This window comes from Nerophis ophidion, linkage group LG16 (assembly GCF_033978795.1).
Source record: "Nerophis ophidion isolate RoL-2023_Sa linkage group LG16, RoL_Noph_v1.0, whole genome shotgun sequence".
Lineage (NCBI taxonomy): Eukaryota > Metazoa > Chordata > Actinopteri > Syngnathiformes > Syngnathidae > Nerophis > Nerophis ophidion.
This window is the reverse complement of record NC_084626.1, coordinates 53,447,918-53,471,592: the sequence shown is the minus strand read 5'-3', so window position 1 is coordinate 53,471,592 and position 23,675 is coordinate 53,447,918. Positions and strand designations below refer to the sequence as shown.

General features: G+C 37.3%; 2 protein-coding genes across 4 annotated transcripts in view; one reads left to right on the top strand and one right to left on the bottom strand.

Annotated features, from left to right (window-relative positions):
- wnt4 (wingless-type MMTV integration site family, member 4) overlaps nt 1-23,675 on the top strand; it is a 130,122-nt gene that overhangs the window by 31,627 nt on the left and 74,820 nt on the right. Inside the window, exon 1 of one of the 2 annotated variants that reach the window (XM_061875531.1) lies at nt 3,741-4,260. The exons of the other annotated variant lie outside the window; for it this stretch is intronic. Coding sequence (XP_061731515.1) covers nt 4,184-4,260 — 77 coding nt within the window. The 5' untranslated portion in view covers nt 3,741-4,183. Of the gene's footprint in view, nt 1-3,740; nt 4,261-23,675 lie in introns of those variants that run through there. 2 annotated transcript variants of the gene reach the window in all.
- svbp (small vasohibin binding protein) overlaps nt 1-23,675 on the bottom strand; it is a 263,018-nt gene that overhangs the window by 228,550 nt on the left and 10,793 nt on the right. Inside the window, exon 1 of one of the 2 annotated variants that reach the window (XM_061875534.1) lies at nt 17,423-17,599. The exons of the other annotated variant lie outside the window; for it this stretch is intronic. Coding sequence (XP_061731518.1) covers nt 17,423-17,444 — 22 coding nt within the window. The 5' untranslated portion in view covers nt 17,445-17,599. Of the gene's footprint in view, nt 1-17,422; nt 17,600-23,675 lie in introns of those variants that run through there. 2 annotated transcript variants of the gene reach the window in all.

Below are 23,675 nucleotides of genomic sequence, written 5' to 3'. Positions count from 1 at the left end.
CTGTCAACATCAAATGCATGTCGTCGGGAAGTGCTTTATCAAGCAAAGCATTACTTTGCAGGCCAAATAAATGTTGTGGCAGGCAACATAAAATAATACGGCATATTACATAAAATAACGAGGCAGGCAACATAATTAACATGACATATCACATCGAATTATCACGGCAAAACTCATAAAATGATGGGGCAGGGACACGTAAAATTATATAGTGGGCCACATTAAATTAAGACGACATGATATGTCAAATGTTGCGTCGAGCCATGTAAAATAATGTGGCATATCACATAAAATGAACATGGAAAAAACACATAAAATGATGGAGCAGGCCACGTAAAATGATATGTTGGTGGGCCAGTTTAAATTAAGACGACATAACATGTAAAACGTTGCGTCGAGCCATGTAAAATAATGTGGCATATCACATAAAATGAACATGGAAAAAAAAACTCATAAAATGATGGGCAGGACACGTAAAATTATATGGTGGGCCAGCTTAAATTAACGCGACGTAACATGTAAAATGTTGCGTCAAGCCATGTAAAATAATGTGGCATATCACATAAAATGAACACAGCAATACTCATAAAATTATGGGGCAGGCCACATAAAATTATATGGTGGGCCACTTTAAATTAAGAAGACATAACATGTAAAATGTTGCATCGAGCCATGTAAAATAATGTGGCATATCACATAAAATGAACATGGAAAAAAAACTCATAAAATGATGGGGCAGACCACATAAAATGATGTGTTGGTGGGCCACTTTAAATTAAGAAGACATAACATGTAAAATGTTGCGTCGAGCCATGTAAAATAATGTGGCATATTACATAAAATGAACATGGAAAAAACTCATAAAATGATGAGGCAGGCCAATTAAATGATATGTTGGTGGGCCACTTTAAATTAAGACGACATAACATGTAAAATGTTGCGTCGAGCCATGTAAAATAATGTGGCATAACTCCTAAAAGGAACACGGCAAAACTCATAAAATGATGGGGCAGGCCATATTAAATGATATGTTGGTGGGCCACTTTAAATAAATAAGACACAACATATAAAATGATTTGTCGAGACATATAAAAAAATACGGCATATTACATAAAATGATGTTGCGGGCAATTTAAAGTAAGGCGGAATATCACATAAAATGACATAGTATGCCACATAAATTCTTACGGCATGCACATAAAATGAAGCGGTGGGCCGCAAAAAATAATTAGAAGCATGTTAAGGGGTCAAATTACAGCTCAAAGAGGCAAAAGTGAGTGATTTTACAAAACTTTTATTTTGAAGGTGGAATTGCAAACATCCTGTTGATTTTTGCTGAAGGATGTCAGCGTATGAAATTTAGGCCTAAGTGAGACCTACATAGAGGTGTTTGTTTCATGTTGCGACGACATTCCTACTGGAAGTTACAGGCAGTTTTGTCTGTGTTTTCTTCCTAGGGCCTAGGTTTTTTGATTAAATCGCAATGTTTGCCAGTCCTGATGCGTGTGTCAAATTTGGTGAGTTTTGAAGCATGTTAAGGAGGTCAAATTACAGCTCAAAGCTGCGGAATAATAAGAAAGAAAGAAAGAAAGAAAGAAAGAAAGAAAGAAAGAAAAAATAAAACGCTACAAATTCAATAGGGTCCTCTGTCCCAAAGGGACATTCGGTCCCTAAAAAAAAACATATTTTGCATTTGCAACAAAATATCTCGATTCAAACAGATTCCAGATTCAAAATCAGTGCCAGCAGATTAAAACGACATTCCTCCATAAAATAAACAGCTCAGATAAATGTGGAAATAACTTCCTTTAAATAAAACCGGTTTTGTTTAATACAATTATACACAAACACTTAATAAAGACAGACGGATAAAAAAATATATATTTATAATAATAACAATAATAATAGATTGTATTTGTAAAAGCCGTTTACATTGAACAAACAACCTCAAAGTGCATTCAAAAAAACAACAACCCTAAAACCACAAATAGCTAAAATAAATAGTAAAAAACACTTTTAAAAAAAACTAGCACAACATTCTAGCTAGAACTAGCACACCCATCCATCCATTTTCTACCGCTTATTCCCTTTTGGGGTCGCGGGCGCCTATCTCAACTACAATCGGGTGGAAGGCGGGGTACACCCTGGACAAGTCGCCACCTCATCGCAGGGCCAGAACTAGCACACATATCTAAAAAAAAAGGCTTTTAAAAAAAATATAATAATAATAATAATGATAAGGATTGAAAAAATTAAAAAGAAAAAACAATTATGAAGTGAAGTGAATTACATTTATATAGCACTTTTCTCTAGTGACTCCATCCATCCATCCATTTCCTACTGCTTATTCCCTTTTGGGGTCGCGGGCGCCTATCTCAGCTACAATCGGGTGTAAGGCGGGGTACACCCTGGACAAGTCGCCACCTCATCGCAGAGCCAGAACTAGCACATATATCTAAAAAAAAAGGCTTTTTAAAAAAATATAATAATAATAATAATGATGATAAAGATTGAAAAAAAACAGAAAAACAATTATGAAGTGAAGTGAATTACATTTATATAGCACTTTTCTCTAGTGACTCCATCCATCCATCCATCCATTTTTCTACGGCTTATTCCCTTTTGGGGTCGCGGGCGCCTATCTCAGCTACAATCGGGCGTAAGGCAGGGTACACCCTGGACAAGTTGCCACCTCATCGCAGGGCCAGAACTAGCACACATATATATCTAAAAAAAAGGCTTTAAAAAATATATATTATAATAATAATAATGATAAGGATTGAAAAAATTAAAAAGAAAAAACAATTATGAAGTGAAGTGAATTACATTTATATAGCACTTTTCTCTAGTGACTCCATCCATCCATCCATCCATTTTCTACCGCTTATTCCCTTTTGGGGTCGCGGGCGCCTATCTCAGCTACAATCGGGCGTAAGGCGGGGTACACCCTGGACAAGTCGCCACCTCATCGCAGAGCCAGAACTAGCACACACATATCTAAAAAAAAAGGCTTTTAAAAAAATATATAATAATAATAATAATGATGATAAGGATTGAAAAAAACTAACGAAAAAAAAACAATTATGAAGTGAAGTGAATTACATTTATATAGCACTTTTCTCTAGTGACTCAATTGTTACCAATAAGAGCCGCGATTCATTCGTAAAAACATTTTTGGACACCTAATGTGTGCTACATTTTGGAAAGGTTGGTGTAGCTTAAGAAAAAAAAAAGGGATTTTATTATTCATTTAATAATTTTTTTGTCTGCTTCCGCCGTCCGGGCACGCCCTTATCTGGGTCACGTGAGCCTCATGGTCTCCCCATCCACCAATCGGACGCCTCCTCCCATTTGGCGCCTTATTACTTGGGATTTGCCAGCCTTTCCAAACGTTGACGTCTTTTGCAGCCCGGCTTGATAGATAGTCCGCTGACCGCGAAAAATGAAATAAAAATATAATAAAATAAATAAAATAAAAAGTGTGTGTGACAGGGAGCGCGCGGCCGCTGCCAAGGAGGGGGCGGTCGGCGGCGTGCGCGCGCGCGTGCACATGCAAGCCAGCGTGTTGATGTGTGTGTTGGAGAGGAGCGGGGATGGCTGGGGAGCCCATTAGTCAATGGCTGTGCTATTGCATCCTCCCCGGGGACCTCGAAAACACACACACACACACACACACACACACACACACACACGAACCCGCCTCCCCCCCCTAAAACTCCCATCCCTCTGCCATACCTCCACATCCACGCACCGCCCCTCCACTGAAGACAGCACACACACACTCTCTCCTCTCCGCCAGACGCGGTGTGTGTGTGTGTGTGTGTGTGCGTATGCGTGCGTGCGCATCCGTGTGTGTGTGTGAAGAACCCCCGTGCGTAATTACGCTCGGCGCATGCATGGTTCCTGGGTGCGCTGAATGTCTCCAACCCCCCCGTGGATCGCGTCACTTCTCTCCGAGGAACGTGAAGTGTTTGGCCGCATCATCTTGACGGAGGACCGGGAGGACGCGGGCGCACGCAACCGAGAAGCCGCGCGTCTGAACCGCTGGATGCCATGGATTAGCAGCCTCATTCCTCAACTCCTCCACCTCCACTTCTTCTTTTTTTTTTATTTTTTTTTTTAGTTGCCAACTCTGACACCGACTCTCCATCACGGGATTATTTCCACGACATTTACCGCCGAGATGACGGAGGAGTGTGTGTTGCGCTGCGTGCTGATGCTCTGCTGCGCGCTCCTCTCCGCCAACGCCAGCAACTGGTTGTAAGTGCAACTCCCCCCCTAAAAAAGTCACTTTCACTCTGTTCCTTCATCGTCTTCTGCAGGTTAATCGTTAAACTCACACACACACACACACACACACGCACTCACACACACACACACACACACACACACACACACACACACACACACACACACACACACACACACACACACACACACACACACACACACAGAATGAATAATTTACTACACGTTAAAAAATACTGGTTATTTCCATACCGTATTTCCTTCCTAATTAATGTAAAACCTCTTCTCACTCCGGCACTTACCAAAGGTATGCAGTAAAAATTGGAGTGTGATGTAAACTTGGACCTTAAATCCTACTGAATAGCTCTTAAATTTCTTCCCTTTAAAGCAGGGGTCGGGAACCTTTTTGGCTGAGAGAGCCATGAAAGCCAAATATTTCAAAATGTATTTCCGGAAGAGCCATATCACTTTTTTTTTAACACTGAATACAACCAAATGTGTGCATTTTTAAGTAAGACCAACATTTTTAGAGTATAATAAGTCCCTTGTTCTTTTTAATAACATTGTTATTTTGAAGAAGAACCAATAGTAAATAAAATACTTGTTCAACAGGTGCGGTAGAAAAACGGATGGATGGATTAAAATGCATGAGAATGTTTTATATTTTGAACGTTATTTTTAACACTGCAATTACCAAGGGCATGTGGTAAAAGTAAGCATGCGCTAATTACTTTAAAACCTCTTCTCACTCCGGCACTTACCAAAGGCATGCAGTACAAATTGGAGTGTGATGTAAACTTGGACCTTCAATCCTACTGAATAGCTCTTAATTGTCTTCCCTTTAAAGCAGGGGTCGGGAACCTTTTTGGCTGAGAGAGCCGTGAAAGCCAAATATTGTAAAATGTATTTCCAGAAGAGCCATATCATATTTTGTTTTAACACTGAACACAAAAAAAGTGTGCATTTTTAAGTAAGACCAACATTTTTAGAGTACAATAAGTCCCTTGTTCTTTTTAATAACATTGTTATTTTGAAGAAGAACCAATAGTAAATAAAATACTTGTTCAACAGGTGCGGTAGAAAAACGGATGGATGGATTAAAATGCATGAGAATGTTTTATATTTTGAACGTTATTTTTAACACTGCGATTACCAAAGGCATGCGGTAAAAGTAAGCATGCGCTAATTACTTCAAAACCTCTTCTCACTCCGGCACTTACCAAAGGTATGCAGTAAAAATTGGAGTGTGATGTAAACTTGGACTTACTGAATAGCTCTTAATTTTCTTCCATTAAAGCAGGGGTCGGGAACCTTTTTGGCTGAGAGAGCCATGAAAGCCAATATTGTAAAATGTATTTCCAGAAGAGCCATATCACTTTTTTTTTTAACACTGAACACAAAAAATGTGTACATTTTTAAGTAAGACCAACATGTTTTAGAGTATAATAAGTCCCTTGTTCTTTTTAATAACATTGTTATTTTGAAGAAGAACCAATAGTAAATAAAATACTTGTTCAACAGGTGCGGTAGAAAACGGATGGATGGATTAAAATGCATGAGAATGTTTTATATTTTGAACGTTTTTTTTAACACTGCGATTACCAAAGGCATGCGGTAAAAGTAAGCATGCGCTAATTACTTCAAAACCTCTTCTCACTCCGGCACTTACCAAAGGTATGCAGTAAAAATTGGAGTGTGATGTAAACTTGGACCTACTGAATAGCTCTTAATTTTCTTCCCTTTAAAGCAGGGGTCGGGAACCTTTTTGGCTGAGAGAGCCATGAAAGCCAAATATTGTAAAATGTATTTCCATGAGAGCCATATAATATTTTGTTTTAACACTGAATACAAAAAAAGTGTGCATTTTTAAGTAAGACAAACATGTTTTAGAGTATAATAAGTCCCTCGTTCTTTTTTAATAACATTGTTATTTTGAAGAAGAACCAATAGTAAATAAAATACTTGTTCAACAGGTGCGGTAGAAAAACGGATGGATGGATTAAAATGCATGAGAATGTTTTATATTTTGAACGTTATTTTTAACACTGCGATTACCATGATCATTAATTAGTTATCCTGTTAAGTAATGTCAGCTAAGATTGATCTGAGAGCCAGATGCAGTCCTCAAAAGAGCCACATCTGGCTCTAGAGCCATAGGTTCCCTACCCCTGCTTTAAAGTAAAGTTAAAGGCCTACTGAAATGAGATGTTCTTATTTAAACGGGGATAGCAGGTCCATTCTATGTGTCATACTTCATCATTTCACCATATTGCCATATTTTTGCTGAAAGGATTTAGTAGAGAACATCCACGATAAAGTTGGCAACTTTTGGTCGCTAATAGAAAAGCCCTGCCTTTACCAGAAGTATAGCAGACGATGATGTCACAAGTGTGAGGGCTCCTCACGTCCTCTTTAATGGGAGCCTCCAACAAAAAGAGCTATTCGGACCGAGAAAACGACAATTTCCCCATTAAATTTGAGCAAGGATGAAAGATTTGTGGATGATGATATTGATAGCGAAGGACTAGAAAAAAAAAAAAAAAAAGTAAAAAAAAAAAAAGGCAATTGCATTGGGACGGATTCCGATGTTTTTAGACATTCACTAGGATAATTCTGGAAAATCCTTTATCTGCTTATTGTGTTACTAGTGTTTTAGTGAGATTAAATAGTACCTGATAGTCGGAGGGGTGTGTCCATGGGTGTGGTGACCGCCAGTGTCTCTGACGGAAGCCACGGCAGATACAAGGACGGCGCAAACTCCACAGATAATTATTATTAAAAAGTAGCTTTTTTTCTAAAGGAAATGTTATTATGGATTAATCTTATTAACATTATTTACAATCTCCCACCATTGAGTTGGCATAACTCAACTTTTGGGTTAAATACATTCAACCCAATAGTTGGGTTAGGAATCAACCAACATTACGTTAAAAGAACCACATTTCTGGGTTTTCAAAATTATGAACTATTTTTGCAGTGTTTTTCAACAATTAAACACATTTTTGGGTATAGGCTTTTTTTTTTTAATTAAAAAGTAGATTTTTTCTTGAAGTGAAGTTTATTATGGATTATTCTCATTAACATTCTTTACAATCATTGAGATGGCATAACTCAACTTTTGGGTTAGATAATTCAACACAATAAATTGGTTGGAAATAACCCGACATGAAGTTATAACTTAGATTTGTGTTAAATAAATTCAACCCAATAGTTGGGTTACGTGTTTTCAAATGATGAACCATTGTTGGGTTGTTTTTCAACACGTAAACATATTTAAGGCTTTTGTTTTTATTTATTAAAAAATACTTTTCTTTTTCTGAAGGGAATTTTATTATGGGTTTAATCTGACTAACATTATTTACAATCACTCACCTTTGAGTTGGCAAAACTCAACTTTTGGTTTAGTAATTCAAGCCAATAGTTAGTGTTGGGTTATTCCCAACCAAAATTATCAGAACTCAACTTCTGGCTTTTCAAAACTAAAAAAATATTTTGGGTTGTTTTTCAACGAGTAACGCATTTTTGGGTAAAAGCGTTTTTGTTGTTTTTTTTAATTAAAAAGTGACTTTTTTCTTTAACATTCTTTACAATCAACCACCATTGAGTTGGCATACCTCAACTTTTGGGTTAGTGTTTCAACCCAATAGTTTGGTTGGGAATAACCCAACATTAAGTTATCATAACTCAGATTTTGTTTTATATAAATTCAACCCAAAAGTTGGGTTATGAATCAACCAACATTGAGTTCTGGGTTTTCAAAAATATGAACCATTTTTGCTGTGTTTTTCAACAAGTAATGCATTTTGGAGTAAAACGCTTTTTTAAAAAAACATTTTATTAAAAAGTTCCTTTTTGTTTTAAAAAGGGAATTTTATTATGGATTTATCTAGTAAACATTATTTACTATCACCCAACATTGAGTTGGCATTACTCAACATTTGGATGAATAGTTTGGTTGGAAATAACCCAACATTAAATGATCATAACTCAACTTTCGTGTTAAATACATTCAACCCAATAGTTGGGTTAGGAATAAACCAACATTAAGTTAAAATAAGTACATTTCCGGTTTTTCAAAATTATGAACTATTTTTGGGGTGTTTTTCAACAATTAACGCATTTTCAGGTATAAGGCTTTTTTTTTTAAATTAAATTAAAAAGTTACTTTTTTATTGAAGGGAATTTTCTTATGGATTAATCTGTGCAGCTGAGATAAACTTCAGCACCTCCTGCAACCCTGTAAGTGACAAGCGGTAGAAAATGAATGGATGGATTAATCTCATTAACTTTATTTACGATCACCCAACATTGAGTTAGCATAACTCAACATTTGGGTTAATAATTCAACCCAATAGTTTGATTGGGAATAACCCAACGTTAAGTTATCATAAATCAGTTTTTGTGATGAATAAATTCAACCCAATATTTGGGTTAAGAATCAACCAACATTGAGTTAACATAACTACATTTTTGGGTTAAATAATTCAACCCAAAAGTTTGGCTGGGAATAACCCAACATTAAGTTATTATAACTCGGCTTTTGTGTTAAATACATTCAAAGTAGTAGTTGGGTTATGAATCAACCAACATTGAGTTAGCATAACTCAACATTTGGGTTAATAATTCAACCAGGATATATCATTTTAATGAATGAGTATATCCGTTCGGCCACAGTGTTTGCAGGATGCTGGACGAACTGAAATGATTTTTTTCCAATGATTTTGCAACTTGAAAGCGTACTTCTTTTTACTCGTCATCGCCATGTCTCTTCTTCGTCTCGGTTATGTTTTCGGACATTACTACTTGCTGTGGTTTTAAAGCAATGCATGATGGGAATCCAGATGTGTGTCAGTGTGTTAACAAGCAGGCTGGAATAAACACTCGCTGAGAAATAGCTCGGTGTCTGCCCACGTTATGGGTTATAGATAAACCTATGGATAACGGAGACATATATAATAGTCTCCTTTTCACGTGAGAGAGGACACAAAAGGCAGTGCCTTTAAACCACGCCCCAAATATTGTTGTCCGGCTGGAAATTGGGAGAATAGTTGCTGCGGGTGATTTTTGGAGAGAGAATACGAACGTTAACACAAAAAAAAAACGTTGTTCCACTCATGCTTAATGGTTGTGTGAAGTTATGTATTGGCTATGTTTATTCTTTTTAAATCAAAATGACAAAAGAAAGCACCCAAATGCCCCTGATCAAAAAGTTGACATACCCCAGTGACTTTGATCTGTTAACATGCACAAAAGTTGACACAAACAGGTTTGAATGGCTAATCAAGGTTCCGTATAAATGGTCAGTGAGTTTTTGGGCTTGAAGAAAAATGGGCTGCATGGTCAAGTGGCCAAAAAAAGTACAATTTTGGTTTCATCACTCCAAATCACTTCGTTGCTGTCACATGTGGGTCATATTTTAATGCGGGGTCGTTCCTCCAGTGCAAACATAGACACTCCGGACAACAACGTAAAGGTAAAGTGATTTATTAACAAAAACACCGGTGCAAAAACAGACGAAAAGAACAAAAGAAATGCGTGCCGAAACGCACAGAAGCTAATGCTAACATTAGCACAGGATCAGGGAACAAGAAATCTAGAACAAACCAACGTAACAGTTGCTTACAGCAAACAAGGGATCAAGACTGTCTGACGGGACAAGGCAGGCTTAAATAAGAAAGTCATTAACAAAAACAGGTGTGCGTCTGGAACCCGCAGCAGTTGAAATTAATACGTTACCATGGTGACCAAACTAACTAAGGAGGTGCAGAAACAACAAAGGGAGTCCAAACTAACAGAAAATAACTCAACTAAACATGATCCAGACCACGGATCATGACAGTTGCAGAAGTTTTGAGGCTTGTCTCCGCGCTGTTTGGTGTCATGTAATCAGGACACTTTGTGACGTTTGCGCACACATGGCTTTTTTCTGGCGACTTGACCATGCAGCCCATTTTTCTTCGAGTGCCTCCTTACTGTGCATCTTGAAACAGCCACACCACAAATTTTCAGATATTCCTGTATTTCAGGTGAAGTTATTTGTGGATTTTTTCTGCATCTCGAACAATTTTCCTGGCGACTTGACCATGCAGCCCATTTTTCTTCGAGGGCCTCCTTACTGTGCATCTTGAAACAGCCACACCACAAATTTTCAGATGTTCCTGTATTTCAGGTGAAGTTATTTGTGGATTTTTTTTGCATCTCGAACAATTTTCCTGGCGACTCGACCATGCAGCCCATTTTTCTTCGAGTGCCTCCTTAGTGTGCATCTTGAAACAGCCACCCCACAAATTTTCAGATATTCCTGTATTTCAGGTGAAGTTATTTGTGGATTTTTTTTTGCATCTCGAACAATTTTCCTGGCGACTCGACCATGCAGCCCATTTTTCTTCGAGTGCCTCCTTACTGTGCATCTTGAAACAGCCACCCCACAAATTTTCAGATATTCCTGTATTTCAGGTGAAGTTATTTGTGGATTTTTTTTGCATCTCGAACAATTTTCCTGGCGACTCGACCATGCAGCCCATTTTTCTTCGAGTGCCTCCTTACTGTGCATCTTGAAACAGCCACACCACAAATTTTCAGATATTCCTGTATTTCAGGTGAAGTTATTTGTGGATTTTTTTTTTGCATCTCGAACAATTTTCCTGGCAGTTGTGGCTGAAATCTTTGCCGGGCGACGCATACGTTTATGACTAGTTTTCAAAATGCTTAAAAAAAAGTGGGACCCCTGCCTTGGAGCTTTCTTGCGCTCTGTTTTGTTTGCTTCAAAACTACGGCAAGTAGTAATGTCCAAAAACATAACAGAGACGAAGCGGAAGAACGAAGAAGAGACATGGCGACGACGAGTAATTAAGAAGTACGCTTGCAAGTTCCAAAATGATCAGGAAGAAAAATTATTTCAATTCATCCAGGACAGCTCGAAAAGGAAAGGGGTTTGCTGCCTGCAAACACTGTGGCCGAACAGATATCCTCATTCATCAACCAAATATTATATATATATATAAGGGCTGGGCAACGATTGAAAATTTTAATCGAAGTTAATCGCACCATTTCTCCGATTAATCGCGATTAACTGCATTGTATACGCAAAGCCCAATAATGAATTCAAAAGTAGTGTGTAGTGCACCTTTATTGGAATATTCTCCCACATGAACAAAAGCGCCAAAACATTTGTTGTGCAAACACAATTTAAATCAGTCCTTGTTAAACAGTAGCAGTTAAATAGCATATTTGATGAAAATCAACTCCAAAAATGTAAATACAAACATTTAAGCTTATTGCCACTGCCAGGGTATTTAAGTTATCCTGTTTGTTATGGAAAATAAATATAATCTACATACAAATCTCTGAGCCACAATCATAACATCTGAACAGGCAATTTCTGAGCTAACAGCAGAAACATTTTTTTTATCAGGGATCTTATGTTTAAAAAACCTATATTATAGGTAGTGGGCTGTTTTAGGGAATTTTTGATCAAATTATCCGTAGTAGCAATATTAATAATGTTGTGTTTATTCTGCGTAGTGCACTTAAAATAATTATGACCATATCTAGGAATTGATATGATGGGAATTTTCCGATTGTTTGCTTGGTGCTTTGATAAACTGAAGGCATCATATACATGGTACTATATTGTGATGTTATGAGCCAGGGAAAAAAAGAACTACCCTACCCAGCATGCAACAGGAGTGAGGAGCATGTATAGGTTGTGTCGCCATGACAGCATCTTGTATGTTGTGATATGCACGCTCTGAAAGTAAACGTTAAGAAGTCAGCCAACACTCATGGTCTGCATTATTCATAAATAGACAGACAACACATATACTCCGCTGCTTCACAGGCCGCTGGATGTAGCCGGCAAAGTATTCCCATGCTAGCTAGCCGCTCTAGCAAGCACGCCTCATTCAGTCCAAAACGGCCCGATCTATCCACATCCAGAATTGTCTGGCGGTCGTAAGTGATCCCGGAGTGACCACGCTGTAAGCCAGCCAGGACATTTGCAGAATTGTCCGCTATTTTTGCCAAATGTTGCATCTTTACCAAGAGCCCCTCCACGCCATCTTGTTAAGAAAAGGCGTTAACAAAATAAAAGCATGTAAACAACATACGCAAATGTGCGATAAAATAATTGTCGGCGTTAATAGATTGATGAGTTAACTCATAATTAACGCATTAATTTGCCCACCCCTAATATATATATATATATATATATATATATATATATTTATTTATTTTTTTTTATTATATATGTATATATGTATGTATGTATATATATATATATATATATTTGTATGTATGTATTTGTGTGTATGTGTGTATATATATATATATATATGTATATGTGTGTATATATGTATATATATATTTGTGTGTATATATATATATATATATATATATATATACATACACACACACACCACATCTCCCGAATTCAGAGGTCTCAAGGTTGGCAAGTATACACTACTGACCCCCAAAAGGGACAAGCGGTAAAAAAAATGGATGGATGAATGTAAGAAAAAAACAATTTGTGTATTTTGCGGTCCAAAAATATGGCAGTATGTCAGAACATTTTTTAAAGTTGTGTATTTTTAAATAATAACAGTACTGTCATGATCCGGGCCACGGACTCCCTCAGTTCCAGGCTGACCATATTCTGAATTCCCAAAAAGAGGACGCATAGCACGCCAAAGAAAATTTGCCAACGATACTTGAACTTGCTTTATAAATAATATATTTATTTAAATAAATCATTTTTTCCCTCCTTTGTTGACAGCAGTGTTGGCGCTAGGAATGTTCAAATGGGACCCCATCAAGTCATAATAAATGGGGTCCCACAGTTGTTAGACACGTGAAGTACATCAGATTGGTATCGGATTGGAAAGAAAATCAGTGGTATCGCCCATCCCTGCTGGCTGCAAGTGGACACACACTACATTGTACTATATAGGTGACAGCCTTTCAAAGAAGTACTAGGTTCTATGCCAGGCCTGGGCACTTATTTTGACTCGGGGGCCATATTGAGAAAAAAATGTGTCCTGGTCCCGGTATATCTATTTTTAGGAACACTAATACAAAACCTCACAATAATGTCTGATTAAATGCTAAAAACAGACCGCCTTAAGAAACGTAATGGATTTTTAAATTTTTCTACGAACGATAAAAGATTGAATATTGACAAAATATGAAGGTCACACCCCCTTTCAATCGACATATTTTACAATCAAGGTCAATGCAACAAAAATTTGCAACAAACTGTGAAATATTAACTCAAAGGGTACACAATAAACCCACCTTCAATCTGATGTAGCCGATAAGCTTTAGAACTTTCTTATAAAAATCGCCTCTGTGGAAATGCTTCCCGCCCACCCTGCTTGGTGCCTCGTCTGAGCTGCTGTGACGTCAATTACCATAGTAACTAATTAGATGACCATAGTAACTCATTAGATGACCATAGTAACTCATTAGATGAGCATAGTAACTAATTAGATGACCATAGTAACTAATTAGATGACCATAGTAACTAATTAGATGACCATAGTAACTAATTAGATGGCCATAGTAACTAATTAGATGACCATAGTAACTAATTAGATGACCATAGTAAGTAATTAGATGACCATAGTAACTAATTAGATGACCATAGTAAGTAATTAGATGACCATAGTAACTAATTAGATGACCATAGTAACTAATTAGAGGACCATAGTAACTAATTGGATGACAATAGTAACTAATTGGATGACAATAGTAACTAATTAGATGAACATAGTAACTAATTAGATGACCATAGTAACTAATTAGAGGACCATAGTAACTAATTGGATGACAATAGTAACTAATTGGATGACAATAGTAACTAATTAGATGAACATAGTAACTAATTAGATGACCATAGTAACTAATTAGATGACCATAGTAACTAATTAGAGGACCATAGTAACTAATTGGATGACAATAGTAACTAATTGGATGACCATAGTAACTAATTAGATGACCATAGTAACTAATTAGATGACCATAGTAACTAATTAGATGACCATAGTAACTAATTAGATGGCCGTAGTAACTAATTAGATGACCATAGTAACTAATTAGATGACCATAGTAACTAATTAGATGACCATAGTAACTAATTAGATGGCCGTAGTAACTAATTAGATGACCATAGTAACTAATTAGATGACCATAGTAACTAATTAGATGACCATAGTAACTAATTAGATGACCGTAGTAACTAATTAGATGACCATAGTAACTAATTAGATGACCATAGTAACTAATTAGATGACCATAGTAACTAATTAGAGGACCATAGTAACTAATTGGATGACAATAGTAACTAATTGGATGACAATAGTAACTAATTAGATGAACATAGTAACTAATTAGATGACCATAGTAACTCATTAGATGAGCATAGTAACTAATTAGATGACCATAGTAACTAATTAGATGACCATAGTAACTAATTAGATGACCATAGTAACTAATTAGATGGCCATAGTAACTAATTAGATGACCATAGTAACTAATTAGATGACCATAGTAAGTAATTAGATGACCATAGTAACTAATTAGATGACCATAGTAAGTAATTAGATGACCATAGTAACTAATTAGATGACCATAGTAACTAATTAGAGGACCATAGTAACTAATTGGATGACAATAGTAACTAATTGGATGACAATAGTAACTAATTAGATGAACATAGTAACTAATTAGATGACCATAGTAACTAATTAGAGGACCATAGTAACTAATTGGATGACAATAGTAACTAATTGGATGACAATAGTAACTAATTAGATGAACATAGTAACTAATTAGATGACCATAGTAACTAATTAGATGACCATAGTAACTAATTAGAGGACCATAGTAACTAATTGGATGACAATAGTAACTAATTGGATGACCATAGTAACTAATTAGATGACCATAGTAACTAATTAGATGACCATAGTAACTAATTAGATGACCATAGTAACTAATTAGATGGCCGTAGTAACTAATTAGATGACCATAGTAACTAATTAGATGACCATAGTAACTAATTAGATGACCATAGTAACTAATTAGATGGCCGTAGTAACTAATTAGATGACCATAGTAACTAATTAGATGACCATAGTAACTAATTAGATGACCATAGTAACTAATTAGATGACCGTAGTAACTAATTAGATGACCATAGTAACTAATTAGATGACCATAGTAACTAATTAGATCACCATAGTAACTAATTAGATGGCCGTAGTAACTAATTAGATGACCATAGTAACTAATTAGATGACCGTAGTAACTAATTAGATGACCATAGTAACTAATTAGATGGCCGTAGTAACTAATTACATGACCATAGTAACTAATTAGATGACCATAGTAACTAATTAGATGACCATAGTAACTAATTAGATGGCCGTAGTAACTAATTACATGACCATAGTAACTAATTAGATGGCCGTAGTAACTAATTACATGACCATAGTAACTAATTAGATGGCCGTAGTAACTAATTACATGACCATAGTAACTAATTAGATGACCATAGTAACTAATTAGATGACCGTAGTAACTAATTAGATGACCATAGTAACTAATTAGATGACCATAGTAACTAATTAGATGACCATAGTAACTAATTAGATGGCCGTAGTAACTAATTAGATGACCATAGTAACTAATTAGATGACCGTAGTAACTAATTAGATGACCATAGTAACTAATTAGATGGCCGTAGTAACTAATTACATGACCATAGTAACTAATTAGATGACCATAGTAACTAATTAGATGACCATAGTAACTAATTAGATGACCATAGTAACTAATTAGATGGCCGTAGTAACTAATTACATGACCATAGTAACTAATTAGATGGCCGTAGTAACTAATTACATGACCATAGTAACTAATTAGATGGCCGTAGTAACTAATTACATGACCATAGTAACTAATTAGATGACCATAGTAACTAATTAGATGACCGTATTAACTAATTAGATGACCATAGTAAGTAATTAGATGAGCATAGTAACTAATTAGATGACCATAGTAACTAATTAGATGACCATAGTAACTAATTACATGACCATAGTAACTAATTAGATGGCCGTAGTAACTAATTACATGACCATAGTAACTAATTAGATGGCCGTAGTAACTAATTACATGACCATAGTAACTAATTAGATGGCCGTAGTAACTAATTACATGACCATAGTAACTAATTAGATGACCATAGTAACTAATTAGATGACCGTATTAACTAATTAGATGACCATAGTAAGTAATTAGATGAGCATAGTAACTAATTAGATGAGCATAGTAACTAATTAGATGACCATAGTAACTAATTAGATGACCATAGTAACTAATTAGATGAGCATAGTAACTAATTAGATGACCATAGTAACTAATTAGAGGACCACAGTAACTGTCATGTCTTTGTGATCATGTTCTGTTTAGTTATGTTCTTTTTTTGACTCCATTAGTTCCTGTTTTTGCGCACTCTGGTTTATTTTTGTTTCCATGACTGCCAATCAGTTCACCTGTTCTCACGACTCACGCACCTGATTTACTTGGACACACGCACCTGTTGTCAATCACCATGTCACCATTCAAGCCTGCAGTTTGATGTGCATTCCTCGACTTTATCAGTATTTATTGCCACCTTTCCCAACTTCTTTGTCACGTGTTGCTGGCATCAAATTCTAAAGTTAATGATTATTTGCAACAAAAAAAAAAGTTTATGAGTTTGAACATGAAATATGTTGTCTTTGTAGCATATTCAACTGAATATGGCTTGAAAAGGATTTGCAAATCATTGTATTCTGTTTATATTTACATCTAACACAATTTCCCAACTCATATGGAAAAAAAAAGATTTGGGACTATCAGGCGGGCCAGATTGAAAAGCTTAACGGGCCGCATGTGGCCCCCGGGCCTTAATTTGCCCAGGTCTGTTCTATGCAGTCCTATGCATGGTGCATGTGGTAGAGCGGGCTGCACAGTGCCACCTCCTCTATGGGAGGCGGCGAGGTACATTCCTCCATTTTGCGCCGCCATTCAACCTCCTGTCTTCCTCACATTTTAGGACTTCCTCATACATTTGGCGAAAAGCACGGCACTTCCTAACCCAAATCCCAATCTGAGTACAAACGCTGCCTACCTGTCACCTTCTGACCTGTCATTTCTGCTATGAATGATTCCCACTTTTCTTGGTTCTCCTGAGAGCTGGCGGTGCTTGTCGTCTTATCTCACGCTGACGTGGAGATAAGACGCCGCGCGCAGATTCCCCACAGAAGGAGTCATGCGAGGGCTTTGGCGTGCGTGGTGAACTCTTGTCGGAGAGTGCAGAGTAATTGTGCAGTTTTGTGACAGCGGGCGTGTACGGGCAGGCTGCTCGCTGGGATTACTCTGCTGCCACGCAGCTGTGGACTGTAAAGCATGGGCGGGCAATACCAGGAATCTGCTATAGCAAGCATATGGTCCGACCGGAGATAACGTGAGAAAAATCTGGTCAATGACCATGAATTTTACTTTAGAGAGAAACATCACAGCATGTACTTACAGTCTGTCAGGTTTGTACCTGACAGTTTGGTCACGTTTTAGTTTTTCCACTGTGTTTCCTGTCAGCGCTCTTATTTTGTCTTTATTTCCTGCTGTTATCCCCGAGTGTTTCTTTTCCCTCAGCTGTGGCTGATTGGCATGGGGCCACACCTGGTGTCAATCAGCCAGATGCTATTTAGACATGCTTATTCCTCCACTCTGGGCTGGATTATTGTCATCAATACTTGGAGCTCCAACTTGTTTTACCCTCAGCTGGGGCGGCATGGCGTAATGCATGGGTGTCAAACTCTGGCCCGCGGGACAAATCTGGCCCACCGTATAATTTAATTTGGCCCTTGAGATAATATCAATTTAGCATTAGAGCTGGCCCGCCGGTGTTATACAGCTAATACTCATACTTGCCAACCCTCATTTTCCCGGTAGACTCCCGAAGTTCAGTGCCCCTCCCGAAAATCTCCCGGGGCAACCATTCTCCCGAATGTCTACCGATTTCCACCTGGACAACTATATTGGGGGCGTGCATTTAGCGTTCTCTACAACCTGTCGTCACGTCCGCTTTTCCTCCATACTAACAGCGTGTCACATAATATTTGTGGCTTTTACAGACACACACACACACACACACACACACACACACACGCGCACAAGTTAATGCTGGGCATACTTGGTCAACAGTCATACAGGTCACACTGAGGGTGGCCGTATAAACAACTTTAGCACTGTTACAAATATGCGCCACATTGTGAACCCACACCAAACAAGAATGACAAACATATTTCGGGTGAACATCCGCGCCGTAACACAACAGAACAAATACCCAGAACCCCTTGCAGCACTAACTCTTCCGGGAAACTTCCAGCAAACTGACCAAGAGTTAACGTTTTATTAATGCATTTTCTCTTGCTACTTCAAAGCTTGAATCTTTGGTTCATTCATTGTTGTTATTTTATTTTCAACTTTATTATTAGCCTGTGGAAAAAAAATTGATATTTACCTCAGAAGATTTCAAATAGAAAAAAAGGCATAACATTTTTATTTAAATTTTATTTGATATGCCATTGATATTTTTTATTATTATTATTATTATTTAAAACTGGATTTTGCATGTCACTAAAGTTATAAAAGCCTTGCTTGTTCAATATTTAATGCAAAACTTGTTTGGGTCCTTATTAAAAGGTTCATTTGTTCAACTTTGGCCCGCGGCTTTGTTCACTTTAAAATTTTGTCCCACTCTGTATTTGACTTTGACACCCCTGGTGTAGTGGGTAGAGCGGCCGTGCCAGAAACCTGAGGGTTGCAGGTTTGCTTCCCACCTATTGACATCCAAGTCGCTGCCGTTGTGTCCTTGGGCAGGACACTTCACCCTTGCCCCCGGTGCCGCTCACACTGGTGAATGAATAATGAATGAATGATTGGTGGTGGTCGGAGGGGCCGTAGGTGCAAACTGGCAGCCACGCTTCCGTCAGTCTACCCCAGGGCAGCTGTGACTACAGATGTAGCTTACCACCACCATCGTGTGAAGGAATGATGGGTGCCCACTTCTCTGTGAGCGCTTTGAGTATCCAACAATAGAATAGCGTGATATAAATCTAATCCATTTTTATTATTATTATAATCAGCCGTGGCTGATTGGCACGGGGCCACACCTGGTGTCAATCAGCCAGCTGCTATTTAGACCTGCTTGTTCCTCCACTCTGGGCTGGATTATTGTCATCAATACTTGTAACTCCTACCTGTTACTTGCAGTGTTTCTGTATGCCGTGCTTTCCGTCTTTTCGTTCCTAGTTCCTGTTTGCTGGACCCTGTTTCCCGTTTTCAAGTTTGGCTGTTCCTAGTTCCTTGTTTGTGTTTTTTTCATTTTTAAAGATTAAATTATGTTTTCCCGCACCATGCCTGCTGCCATCTCTGCATCTTGGGGTTTGTCGCCGACTGGACATGACACAGTCGTGGTCAAAAGTTTATATAATGTCATGGCTGTCTTGAGTTTCCGATGATTTCTACAATTCTTATTTTTTTGTGATTAGAGTGATTGAAAAACATACGTGTTGGTCACTAAAAAAAACATTCTTGAAGTTTGGTTCTTTTATGAATTATTTATTGACATCACATGGACAAAGATAAGTCCTTCTGGAGGAAAGTTCTGTGGTCAAATGAAACAAAAATTGAAAAGGTGAGGTCTTTAATCCCAGGAACACCACACCTACCGTCGAGCATGGTGGTGGTAGGATTATGCTCTGGGCCTGTTTTGCAGCCAATGGAACTGGTGCTCTACAGAGACTAAATGGGACGATGAAAAAGGAGGATTACCTCCAAAATCATCAGGCATGGAGGTTGGGTGTTCCAATCCAATCCAATCCACTTTATTTATATAGCACATTTAAACAACAATAACGTTTCCAAAGTGCTACACAGCCATGTTAAAAACAATTGTAAAAACAGGACAACGACCCCAAACACACGTCAAAAGTGCTAAAGGAATGACTAAATCAGGCTAAAATGAAGGTTTTAGAATGGCGTTTCCAAAGTCCTGACTTAAACGTGTGGGCAATGCTGAAGCAACAAGTCCGTGTCAGAAAACCAACACAATTTTGTCAAGAAGAGTGGTCAAAAATTCAAGCAGAAGCTTGTGGATGGCAACCAAAAGCGCCTTATTGCAGTGAAACTTGCCAAAGGACATGTAAGCAAATATTAACATTGCTGAATGTTTACTTTTGACCCAGCAGATTTGCTCATATTTTCTGCAGACCCATAATAAATTCATAACAGAACCAAACTTCATGAATGTTTTTTGTGATCAACAAGTGATTGGATTAGAAACTTAAGACAGCATTATGTCATCTACAAGTGTATGTAAACTTTTGTCCACGAGCAATCCAAGCAGCTTTTCCCACTCATGGCCCAAACTGCACCCAAACACAGAAAGTCAACGCTCATAACACAACTTGCACTGTGAACGTTGTGGATGTTGTCAAAAGGTCCAATCCTGATACATCATTCAAAATTGCACCCTTTTAAAGCCACCGCAATGCATGATGGGAAAAATGCAAAACACTCTGCACACTTATCTATGTTTCGCACATTTTGGCAGCTTAACATTTCTTTTTAAAAAAAAAGTGTTTTTTTTCATTTGCAAAATGCATCAATAATTGGCAGTGGGTCGGGGCAAATGATGTCTCAGTGAGTGCGTGGCCCACTCACTAAATGTACTGAATGTATTATATTGGTGTTTCATGATGGTCATCTGCTGGATTGAAATTCATTACATTTTACCAGGGAAAAAAAAATTGTAGTTTGGGATTTTTTTCCCCTCAAAGTATACATAATTCGAAATTGTACCCTTTTAAAGCCACCGCAATGCATGATGGGAACAAATGCAAAACACTCTCCACAATCATCCATGTTTTGCGCATTTTAGCAGCTTAAATGTATTTTTTTAATTCGAAAAATGGATCAATAATTGGCAGTGGGTTGGAGCAAATGATGTCTCAGTGAGAGTATGGCCCACTCACTAAATGTACTATATTTAGTGAGAGTACAGCACACTCACTAAATGTACTATATTTAGTGAGTGTATGGTACACTCACTAAATATAGTGCATTTAGTGAGTGTACCATACTCTCACTAAATGTATTATATTTAGTGAGCGTATGGCACACTCACTAAATGTATTATATTGGTGTTTCATGATGGTCATCGGCTGGATTAAAATTCATTACATTTTACAAGAAAAAAAAATTAATAGTTTGTCATTTTCCCCCCCGGAGTTACACTAGTACAGTGTCCCCCACCCCGATACATCATTCAAAAGTACATCCTTTTAAAGCCACTACAATGCATGATGGGAACAATGCAAAACACTCTCCACACGTATCTATGTTTTGCATATTTTAGTAGATTAATATCCATCCCTCCATCCATTTTTCTACCGCCTATTCCCTTTGGTGTCGCGGGGGGCGCTGGTGCCTATCTCAGCTACAATCGGGCGGAAGGCGGGGTACACCCTGAACAAGTCGCGAGTAATATTTTGAAATAAAATTTATTTTTTTCCTTCACATAATGCATCATTAATTGGCAGCGGCTATGGGCAAATGAGGTCTCAGTGAGTGTATGCCCCACTCACTGAATGCATCATATTTAGTGAATGTATGGTACACTCACTAAATGTATTATATTGGTGTTTTATGATGGTCATCTGCTGGATTAAAATGTATTACATTTTACCAGCAACATTTTGTTTATAGTTTGGCCTTTTTTTCCCCAAAGTTAGACTAGTGCAGTGTCCCCCACCCCGATACATCATTCAAAATGGCACCCTTCGCAAACTGCATTAATAATTGGCAGTGGGTATGGGCAAATGGTGTCTCAGTGAGTGCGTGGCACACTCACTAAATATATTATATTTAGTGATTGCATGGCACACTCACTAAATGCAGCATATTTAGTGAGTGTTTGGCACACTCATTAAGTGTATTATATTTAGTGAGTGTATGGCCCACTCACTAAATATATTATATTTAGTGAGTGCAAGGTATTATAATGATGTTTCAAAATGGTTATCTGCTGGATTAAAATTATATTTGACCCGCGAATAAAATCAATTGTTTGTCATTTTATTTTTTGAAGTGGAAAGGACTGTAATGTCTTTGCAGCACTGGTGTGTTTGGGGGCCGGCGGTATAAGTTAATGGCGTAACTGGCAAATGTGTTTAATTAGGTTTTCGACTTCGCCGCTTACGTGGAATGATTTCTCCAGATTCTCTGAACCTTTTGATGATATTACAGAGCGTAGATGTTGAAATTCCTTGCAATAGCTGGTTGAGAAATGTTGTTCTTAAACAATTTGCTCCTGCATTAGTTGACAAAGTGGTGACCCTCACCTCGTCCTTGTTTGTGAATGACTGAGCATTTCATGTAAGCTGCTTTTATAGCCAATCATGGCACCCACCTGTTCCCAATTTAGTGTATTTGGGATGTTCCAAATAAGTGTTTGATGAGCATTCCTCAACTTTCTCCGTCTTTTTTGCCACTGGTGCCAGCTTTTTTGAAACATGTTGCAGGCATCAAATTCCAAATGAGCTAATATTTGCAAATAATAACAAAGTTCACCAGTTTCGATGTTAAATGTTTTGTCTTTGCCGTCTATTCTATTGAATTTAGGCTGAAAAGGATTTGCTAATCTTTATATTCTGTTTTTATTTACCATTTACACAATGTGCCAACTTCACTGCTTTTGGGTTTTGTATTATCGGCATGATAAATGTTTTACCAACTGTCTTACAAACGTCAAAAATCACTTCATATTCTCGAATGTCCGCTAGTGTCGCCATAATTCAATTATTGTGCAGAAATATGGGAAAATGACAACAATAATACACTTCATTCACTAACCGTGTTACAAAAAGATCAGTTAGATTACAGGGGTGTCCAAAGTGCGGCCCGCCACACATTCTGTAAAAACTGCAAAATAAATAGTATTGCAAAAATAAAAAACATTTAAAAAAAAGTGGAATGGGTTGAAATCTAATGAGAAAAAGTGGCAATGTTGACACAAAGTTGCCATGCAGGCACCTTTTTGGTTGCTTTTGTCTTTTTTTTTTTTCCATTGCTAAAAAAAAAAAAAGTACAAAAAAAATCTGTTATAATGAATTATTACTTAAAAATTATCACTTTAAAATGTTTTATGTAGAAAAATGTTTGCATATGTTGTGTGGTTGCCATATAAAAACATCAAAGTTTTGACAAAAGAGCATAAAACCAACAAAATAATAGTTCAAACTTAAAATTGACAGATATATCGAAAGTTGATCTTGACATTTAAGTGTTAAAAGTTAAAAAAATAATAATAATAATAA